General features: G+C 40.7%; 1 protein-coding gene across 2 annotated transcripts in view; it reads left to right on the forward strand.

Moving 5' to 3' along the window:
* The window catches only part of USP47 (ubiquitin specific peptidase 47), a 50,218-nt gene extending 41,492 nt beyond the window's left edge, over nucleotides 1–8,726 (forward strand). For both annotated transcript variants that reach the window (XM_005531559.3, XM_014260225.2), the window contains 8 exons: nucleotides 824–999; nucleotides 1,161–1,241; nucleotides 2,235–2,350; nucleotides 3,055–3,173; nucleotides 4,656–4,786; nucleotides 6,108–6,155; nucleotides 6,248–6,378; nucleotides 7,329–8,726. In XM_005531559.3, coding sequence (XP_005531616.3) covers nucleotides 824–999; nucleotides 1,161–1,241; nucleotides 2,235–2,350; nucleotides 3,055–3,173; nucleotides 4,656–4,786; nucleotides 6,108–6,155; nucleotides 6,248–6,378; nucleotides 7,329–7,503 — 977 coding nt within the window. In that variant the 3' untranslated portion in view covers nucleotides 7,504–8,726. The remainder of the gene's footprint in view (nucleotides 1–823; nucleotides 1,000–1,160; nucleotides 1,242–2,234; nucleotides 2,351–3,054; nucleotides 3,174–4,655; nucleotides 4,787–6,107; nucleotides 6,156–6,247; nucleotides 6,379–7,328) is intronic.
* The last annotated feature ends 1,482 nt before the right edge of the window (nucleotides 8,727–10,208 follow it).

Consider the following 10,208-nt stretch of genomic DNA (forward strand, 5'->3'; position numbering starts at 1 on the left):
TTGTTTTGGTAGGTCTGGTTGGATTCAGGAATTATTTGTTTGCAGTAATTTTGATGCTATCATAGTACACTGTGTAAATGATTATCCTGAGGGTGAAAGCTTTTATTTGTTTTTAGTATCATTCCAATAATTTATTTGTTCACTGCAATATTCTGAGTAGTTTATTCTAGAGTGTCATGATGTTATAGAATCACAACATGGTTTGTAGTGTAGTACAAATTACATGTATTAAGAAAGACAAATTCTAAAGATAAACTCTGCCTTTAACTTTCCAGAATTTCATGTTACTACAGTTTTTCCTTAGTTACAACATTACTTCCTGAAAAAGTCCCTTATTGTGGATTTGAGCTCGTCTTGTATACCCTGTGGCCTCCCAGAGCACAGAATTAACCTTTTTAATGCTGAAAGACAGGAAGGAAAGCAGAAGGGCTTGGGTGGCCTGTGCCTGTCCCAACACCAAAGCACTTCCCTCTCCCTTGAGGCAGGGAAAGCTATAGGAGGATTATCTGCAGTTGCTCCATGGAATTCTGTTCTCTGAACAGACAAGGTTTGCTGCTCTGTGGCACTGAGTGCAAGCCAGGGCAGCTTGGACCTGCTGTGTCCCCCAGAAACAGCTGCCCATAAACCCCTCAAATCCAGCCAAGCTTCCAAAGGTCATGATAGCATCATTAGCTGAAATGTAAATGTAGCCATTAGCCATAATGCAGGCTTTTCAGGACTGTTTCCCTGCAAGTGCTAGCTTGGAATTGATGGAAGCTGTACGTGAGAGGGGTTTTTTGGTGGCAAGGTGTTTCATACCATTCTTGTCTTTATTTCTGCTTAGGGCTGATGGTGCATGTTGACAAAAGAATTACACTGTCTGCCTTCAAACAGCACTTGGAGCCTTTTGTTGGAGTTCCATCTTCCCTCTTCAAAGTCTTTCGAGTCTATGCCAGCAACCAAGAGTTCGAGAGCGTTCGGCTGAATGAGACCCTTTCATCATTTTCTGATGACAATAAGGTTGTGTAGAAGTTATTTTGAGTCATTGAAAGTATATTGGTACAATATAGATAAAGTTAATTTACAACAGTTGAAATAATCATTTTTTGTCTTGGTAGCTTTTTACAAAATACAATTTTGACTTGATACCAGTTCTAACAGATATTCTTTTTGCATTCTAGATAACTATTAGACTTGGAAGAGCCCTTAAGAAGGGTGAATACAGAGTTAAAGTCTATCAACTCTTGGTAAATGAACCTGAGGTAAGGCATTGAATGTTTCAAGACTGATTCATGAAAATATTAACATTGCCTTGGCCAAGGTTTTGCTTTGAAATCTTTTGGAAAAAAATGAAACTCCTTCTTTTCTTCACATTTCCCTGCATGTTTTTCTGGATTTAGAAAGAGAGTTGAGATGATTTCTGTTCCAAGTAAGCAATTGGAATGTGATTTACACTATCTCTCAAGTGTCTTTATTTCTGTAGTGTAAATGGAGGAGAAGTGAATTGTTTCTTTGTTTTCCCTGAATGCATGACAGTCACGTAGCATTCTGTCCAAAGAAGAAACTGGTTGTCAGTGATGCTGAGCTGATCTAATTCATCCCATGACTTGTGCTGCAGTCAGTGCTTGTCAGGGGGGTTATCTGGGTAAGGCAAGCCTGAAACAAAAGTAAAGTAGCTCATAAGCTTGTTACATCTTCTGGGACATGAAAAATACAGAAGTGGTTCTATAGACTGGACACATTGCAGTCTTTAGAAGTTGACTTTGTATGCACTTTAATTTTATTTCTTGGAGAAAACTGCAGAATATGTATTAATAATGGATAAGAGACTAAGCTGAACTGCTAAGCAGGGAATAAGATAAATTTAAAAGCAACTTCCATGGAGTCATGGAGTTGCATCTGATCCGTGAAAGCCAAGAAAATGGCATTTTTATGATGATGTGGCTTATTTAATTAAAAAGCTCCTTTGCTATTGTGTGGAATGTGAATGTAATGGTAGCAGTTAGCAGCACAGCACAGGCAGTGTTTGTATTTCTGCACAGGCAGGCAGAGGGTTGGAGTGCCCTGCCACGGGGCTGCTGCTACACTAAATTAATTACGCCCATTTTAATGAATTCATTGCCTTCCTTGTTAACGAGAAACCTTCTACTGATCCTTTTGCCAGGTGGATGGGGCTGGTCACAAAGCATAAACAGAGGTACAGTTTGGTGTTCAAAAGAATTCTGTCTTCAGTCTCTTTCTATTTATGTTCACAGCCATGCAAGTTTCTCCTAGATGCAGTTTTTGCTAAAGGAATGACTGTCCGACAGTCCAAAGAGGAGCTGCTTCCTCAGCTTCGAGAGCAATGTGGCCTAGATTTGACAATTGACAGGTAAACCTGATTAAATACATTTTAAAATGGATTTGGGGATTTCTTTCCTCTTGTGGAGAAAGAAAGTAATGAAAGAAGAAGAAATAAGTTGCTGTGGTCTCTGAATCTGTTTGTGAATATAAACACTAACTCAGCAATTCTTGGTTTTCATCTCACACAGAATGAATTCTATAGGGGATAATATTTACATAGAATTGCCTGTGTGCAGCATGTCTGCAGCTTTAGATCTCTCTAATGATGATTTCCTTCAGAAAGGGGAACATGAAGTAAATCAGGCTTTAAACAGCCCCCTGCTCTCTATATGCAAGCCCAGCAGAGATGACTGCAGCAAACTGCTTGTGCAGCATCATCGTGCGTGTACAGCACTGATCTGGGCTGTCTGCCCTTTACCATAAGTGGGTAATCCCTAATTAGGAAACAGTTTTCTTCCTGTAAATCCCTACATATTTCCTGCACTGAACAAGTGGAATACAGACTCGTTTCCCTTGTGTTTATGAATGATTCAGCACTAAGCCAGCAGTGACACCTTGTTGTCAGGACTGTTTCAGAACATTCAACTTGTTCCTGTTAAACTTCACCATGCCTTGAATCAATGAGTTGTAGGATTTCAGTTTTGTCAGGAAAAACTCAGTTTTGGTCTCTGGCAGTGCTAAGTGTTCATGAGCAAATAGAAACTCACTGGGGTTTTTGTGATGTATTTATAGGTTTCGCCTACGAAAGAAAACCTGGAAGAATCCAGGCACTGTGTTTCTGGATTATCATATCTATGAAGAAGATATCAATATTTCCAGCAACTGGGAAGTCTTCTTAGAAATACTTGATGGTAATGATTTATTTTTGGATTAATATTGGTGATGACTAGGTAGCTGAAATATTGTGTGTGCAGGTACATAATGCATTTGTAGAATTGTAAGTCAGCACAGCGGTTCAGTCATTTAGTAGTTTTCAGACAGGTTTGAAAAAACACTTCTGTCACGAAGGAATTTGGATCAGAAACTTTTGTTCCTCAAAGCAATTTTGGAATCAAATATTAGAGAGCAGAATGTTTCTGAAATTCTGCTTAAATATCATTTAAATTATGCCATTTCTTAAGCTTTGCATATACACTTAAAACTTTGATTCTGAATGCAAAAGTATAATTTAAGGGTAAGAAATGTAGGCCATGCTCTTTGGCCTCTAGATTAACAGATACTGCTGTTAATGTATAGATGAAGAATGTGAATTCCATTCACTCAGGAATTTTCTTGCCATGCATACCTGGTTTAAGAAGTCTCGCTTAGCTGTTACTCAAGTACTTCAGCAGCTCTCTTCAATTCTGGTATTTTCAGTTTTAACAGAATTATGCCAATGGAAGTATCAAAATTTGAAATGAACCTGAAATGATTCAGGAGGCCTGCAGATTCCTATGGACATATGTATCAGCTCCCACTGCAGTTCAAACTTTACATTTTTATTAGATTATTTTTTATTAGATTTAGGTAATTGCTGTGCTGTTTCTGTCGTGAGTAGGTCTTGGAGAGACAGCATTAGACACTGCAGCCCACCTAGCTCCCAGACACATTGTAGACTGCAGGGCTTCCATGTGTTCTGCAACAGTTTCCTGCAAAACAAGCATGTAGTGTTAAGACATAAATGTCTAAGCCGCATGTTCTGCATGCTATATGATAAAATTATAGACTAAGTAAAAATAAAAATAAAATCAGCCCTTTGGTATCACTTCTGCTTATCTAATTGTAATGTAAACAGTATTGCTCCATCAGCCAGAGACAGCTCTGGAACCTGGAACAAGGTATGAAAAGGCTGGAGGCAGCACATACTAAAACTCGTGAAGGTGAGGGGTGGAAAGAAGATTGCAAGATTTCTAGAAGATCTAGAAATTAAAAGAAATGAGTTTATTTTGGTAAAGGAAGTGAAGGAGATGAATAAATACCAGAGGAAGGTCTCGTGCAGATGCTGGGTCTGGAGTCAGCCTCTGGTTAGGTGGATAGGTCTTGGGTGGGTGGATGGATGGATAGATAGATCTGAGCTGGGCCTTGTGAAAACTGTGCCCTCTGGTTCAAGGAGAATCTGCCCATGAAAATTTCCTTAAAAAGAGCTGATAACAGAAAACTTCAGCTGACTCATAGTCCATTCCTCTTCCACTTTTTTACAAGTGAACTGCTTGCAGCCCACTGGGCTACTAAATTTGTGCATGTATCTCTAGGGCAGTCTTCCATATTAGAGTATCTTTAAGTTATGGACAAACCCTAATTTAAAACAGGATATATTGTGATGTTAATACAAGAAATTTCTCTTTCTTTGCTAGGAGTAGAAAAGATGAAATCCATGTCACAACTTGCTGTTTTATTGAGACGATGGAGGCCGTCAGAGATGAAATTAGATTCTTTCCAGGAAGTTGTACTAGAAAGCAGCAGTGTGGAAGAATTAAAAGAAAAGGTAAAATGTGTAATGTGATGCAAGCTTCTTGTGATGACCAAGAGCCTTATTGATGTTCTCTGCTGGGAAGCACAAGGATGTCATAGTTCCAAAAATCTTGTTGCATGGTATTTATTTTTCCCCAGGAGCTGGTAACCTGTCCCATCCCATTACCAAACCACACAAATTATCAACTTTGCTTCTCTTAGTTTCACATCATGGTCTGGTCTGAAAGTACTCAAGTGAATACATGCAAAAAAAGTCATCTCTTGAAGTTCAAGCAGCTTAATTGTACCTGTGTCCCTTAACCTCAAAAAACACACTTGAGAGAAAAGCTAAGTTGTTGCCTCTTGGTGTTTTTTCAAGCTAATGTTTTGTTATTCCAAAGTCCCAAACCTTTCAGCCTACTCATATTTGAATTTGAGAGCTGTTGCTGAGGAGTGGTGTTGCTGTATCAAGTAGGTTGAACTGTGTTTTGTTTGGATAGAGGTATGGCTGTGGTACAGATTGGTTTTACTCTAGCAGGCGAGCAGAACTGTGTCATGCCAGCAGAAATCTGGAGGAGTGTCTTCTGTTGAGACTGTTTCGTTAATCCAGTGTAACACAGGGCTCCACACTTGGAGAAAGGTTATTTATACGTGGCAATGCCCAATTGTTAGGAGGCCACCTTGGGTGTTGAGGCCAGTGAAAATGCTGGTGTCAGTGACCCTGAGAATTGATAAAGTAGGGGTGTTAGTCCACAGGCTGGCCTTGTGTTTTACACAGGTTAAGCTGTGGCTGCTTTCCGCATTCCTCAGGTAGAAATGAACTTATGACTACAGGTTCTTGCATGCAGTCAAGAATTCCTCCTCACTTGTATCTGAAGAAAGAGTTGGCTGCCTTTGTTTTCTTGCCTTAAGAATTGATGTGCAGGGAGCAATTTTATTTTTGTAAGTTCTGGTAGGAGGTGCAGATGTGTGGAGGTGGGTCTCAGCCACGAATACTTTCAGCTGTGCCTGCTCTCAGGTTGACTGGATAGCACCTTCCATGTCACACAGGCTTTAACGTGAGGCACTTGGTCTCTTTGTGTCTTGTATCTTTGTATCAATTAATTAATTGTTTCTATAAACTTTTTTTTGTCTCCCCTTCAGTATTAAGAGAAGTGTGGTGAAATGCTGTCACAGCAAGCGTCACTTGTGACACGCACTGGTAACTTCAGAAATGTTAAGAATTTGTCCTTGTCACTGTGCTTTTGTACACTGGAGGACTTGCAGATAATTCTCCATTTGTCAACTGGTGACTTTAGTAGACACTGTGTAATGTTGCTTTGGAATAGTATTAAATCCACCATTTCTCTCCACAGCTAAGTGAAATAAGTGGAATACCCTTAGAAAACATTGAATTTGCAAAGGTAAGTAAGATTTTGTGTATTTCTACCTTTGAATGGCACAGGTGTGTGATGATGAGTTTTACTGCATTCAGTAAGTAATGGCTTTTTTTCAGGGTAGAGGAACCTTTCCATGTGACATTTCCATACTAGAGATTCATCAAGACTTGGACTGGAATCCAAAAGTATCTACATTGAATGTCTGGCCCCTGTACATTTGTGATGATGGTGCAGTAATATTTTATAGGTATGTATTTCATTACAGTATAATCAACCATGCCAAAAAAACCTGTGGTTAACATTTGTGGGGTGATGTAATGGACAGGAACATGAAATACTCTTTGTTACCTTCAAGAAAAGGTTTAGTGTTCAGCTGAAATATTTGTGCTCCTCTGCCTCCTAAAAGCCTAAATATTAATTAAGAAAACGGGCGCTGCACCTTTGTACTCAATCCTCCCTCCCAAACCACTGAAATTAAAGTTAGTTGCTATGCTTGAGTGTGTATCTGGATTTAATTTTTTAAAATAGAACCATATCCCACATGAAGTTAGTGAGAGCCTTGCTGTAGGTTTTGGAGAGCAAGGATTTTATTATCTGAGTTTATTTTTTTGAGAAATCAGTACAGATTCTTTCTAAAAAGCCTGTTATGCTAAAAATTCTGTTAATGTGAAAAATGCTGATCAGCTGGTGGCAGTAGCCCAGGGCAGGAGTTGAGGACTGAGAGCTTGAATATTGTAATTTCTCCTAAAGCTGGCGGGTGGGGCAGCCTCATGGACACATTGCTGTGGCATTTTGAATAATTGAGCTGGGCAAAAGCAGCTGGTTAAAAACGTGCTGGTCCTGATGGAAATGGCTTGGGGGAACGCCTGGTAGGGGCTGGCTGACACACTGCTGCCAGCTGCTGGCACTGGGACCAAAAGCAGAGCAGGGCTGTGGCTGTAACAAAGAGGAGCAGGAGAGGTGGAGGAGTGTGGGCTTGGTTCTTGCCCTGGTCTCTAGTCTGGCAGGACACCCAATGCTTCTGCTGGAAAAGCATTTCTGCTGGACACATTGCCTGTTCCTGCAGAATAAAGCAGTCCCTGAGAAATATTACACTTAGCTGTGGATTTCACCGAGTTGCTCCAAGCAAAAAAGAAAGCAGGAGTCTACTTGTGGTTACAGTGTTGATCTGAATTTGAACGTGTGTTTACACTTTAGGGATAAAACTGAAGAATTAATGGAATTAACAGATGAGCAAAGAAATGAACTGATGAAAAAAGAAAGCAGCAGACTGCAGAAAACTGGACACCGGGTAACCTACTCTCCCCGTAAAGAAAAAGCACTAAAAATTTATCTGGATGGAGCACCAAATAAAGATTTGACTCAAGACTGATACTCGCTATAGCATTCTCCCTGGGGAATTTTTTTTGTTTCCAATCAAAAGGTTCACTACTACTGTGTAGTGCCATTATGGCAGGACATTCATTAGGTGTAAAGCGCTGCCACCAGCACGGCCGGGCGTGCCGGCCGCAGGCAGCGCCCGCCGCGCACCGTGGGACTTGGAATCATGTTGTGCACTATAGTCAAATGTACTGTAAAGCTAAAAGGGATGTGCAAATAAAAGATTAGAACTCAAAAGTGGGCGGGGAGGGAAACGAGTGGCAGTTGTTGAGGACAGTGTGCACATAGTAGCTAGTGAAACTAGCCTCCAACAGGATACTCATAGCTTAATAATAAAAGCTGTGCAAAGGCCATGAAAGAATCCTTTTCTCTGTTTGTTTCACTGATACACGCATTACCTCATCAGAGAGTCTGGAGTAAACCTTAACACGTGGGTTCCAGGGAGGCAGCGGGGGAGTGCTGCAAGTGTCAGGTTTAACAATCTTCTTCCATAAAGCAGGGGCTCACTGGGGTGTCTGCAGGAAGCTGCTGCCGGGCAGTGATGGTTTGCAGAAGTGCTGGTGGAAGGTAAAGTGGTTTTTCATAGGTTACCCATGAGCAGCTCTAGTGTATTGCGTTGGATTGTAAATAAAATCTGCCCTACCCATTTCCCAGAACTGCAGTTCAGCTATTTTCCCATGCTGTTTCTTTACGCATATCGACATTTCGTTGTGTACATTTGGAAGTGTAGTTGCCTATTTAAATCTGTATTCATTTTATGTTTGACGATGCTGGGTACTTTAGGCTTGTACTTCCCCTTGTTAATGAAGTTTTCCTTCTGTTCTGCTACTTTTTGTACATTTTGTTTTTAAGACTATTACAAGTTTGCATCTTCTCCACCTGCTGAAAGTCAGTTTGTTTTTCCCAGAGTTGATTTCATAGCTTTATGTAGTCAAATATTGGGGCAACCTCTTAACACCTCAACGTACGAACTCGGTAGTTCAGGCTGTGGTGCAGAGACTGATGCAGTCAACATGATTTCATTGCAAAGCCTAGGAACAGCAATTTTTTGCTTTGGTCCATAAAGATCAATAGAGAACAATTCTCCATAGTTTTTGGAAAAACCATCTAATTTATAACAATCAAAAGATTTTGGTAAACTTTTTCATGCCAGATGCTGTTTACAACGATGAACATGCCAATAAAACATTTGTTCATTCTGTTGTGTTATTTTAATCATTAAATGCTGTGTTTTTATTTCAAGAATTATGGAATCGTTTCATGGAAATACAGAGTTCCCCAAGGCAGTGCTGGAATTGCAAGGCTGTGTGTTTGTGTGTATGTGCAGAGTGTTACAGGAACTGCTTTATAGCCTGGCTGCTGCTCCTCTTCACATTCACACCAAATCTTTCTTCAACTCTGAGTTTCCTTTTCCAGAACCGAATTTCTCACCAGTGAAAGTTCCAAGTACGACTGGCAGATAAATTCTGCTCCAGAGGGAAAGGGGTGTTGAATAACAGAACCTTCAGTTCTTCCCTGCATGCTGGCCCACAGCAAGCTAAAAATGCTGAGGAATCTGGCAGCCTGAGGAGCAGGAATTGCACAGAGGCATCCCCTCATCATTCCTCCTCTGGCTGCCCTGTGCTGCCTCTGGCCAACATTCCTGAGGTTGGAAGTGGGGAAAAGGGAGCAGAGAGGGAAATACCATCCCATGGGAAGGGTACTTCATTAAGCTGCCATTTGCCACAGACAGAGACTGCTCAAGCAGCCATAGAGCTTTTGGAAGAGAGAAAAATTACCTCTCAAATGGATTGTGAATTTTCTTCCAACTCAGACATTTGGAAAGGCAGAAATGTAGAGATTCAATCTGGGGATGGCAGCACTAAGACCTTGAAATACTGTCCTTAAGAGGGCAGTATTTACAGACAGTTACTGCTCTCACGGATATGTTTTAGAACAGGAAAAATTGTGGTGGCACTTAATTCCTTCTCTTTGCATAGATGGGGCTGTCTCTACAGCACAATGATTTTATTGGGGGTCGAAAGGGAGGGTGTAGACTCAGAGACAGTGTCTGTGTGTGTGTGTTGGTGTGAGAATGGGTTGTAGAATCCTTAAACCAAAACTCACACAGTTACAATGAAATACCCTCCCTATTTATAATGATAATGGCTACTAATTATTAATTCTGTTGCCCAGGGATTTATTGAAGAGCCTTCATACACCAGAAGTGGTGAAAGATGTGCAGACTGGCAGCAGTGTCTTACACCTGCTCCTGTTCCTGGTGCTCTGCTGTTCCAAGGTAGGCCTGAGCAGTAGGGATTATTTGGGGAGAAGCACTGTGCAAAGTTACTTGGCTGGAACCTCACATCTTGTTTTACCATGTGCAACAACAGATGGTAAAATCGGAATGCCAGAAAACCTGACAGTGGAGGAGTCGTGCTAGCAAACTGGGGAGGTTGGGGGGTCAGACTTTGCTCTTAGCTTGCTATTGATTTTTTACATTGATGACCTTTCAAGGTGGTAAAAATAATCCCATCTTGTAACATGAAGTGTATTAAAAGCACAAACCAATTCTAAAGAAAAAAATTAAAATTCCTTTAAAAATTCCTTAAAACTTATGACTGCAGCAGTGTCAGAGTGGATGGTTCTTACTCTAGAGAAATAAAGCAACTCTGAACATCCGTACTCAAAGGTCACTTCTGCAGTTTCTGGTAATTG

This window comes from Pseudopodoces humilis, chromosome 7 (assembly GCF_049639895.1).
Source record: "Pseudopodoces humilis isolate 2021_Gansu_Grassland_sample_001 chromosome 7, ASM4963989v1, whole genome shotgun sequence".
NCBI lineage: Eukaryota > Metazoa > Chordata > Aves > Passeriformes > Paridae > Pseudopodoces > Pseudopodoces humilis.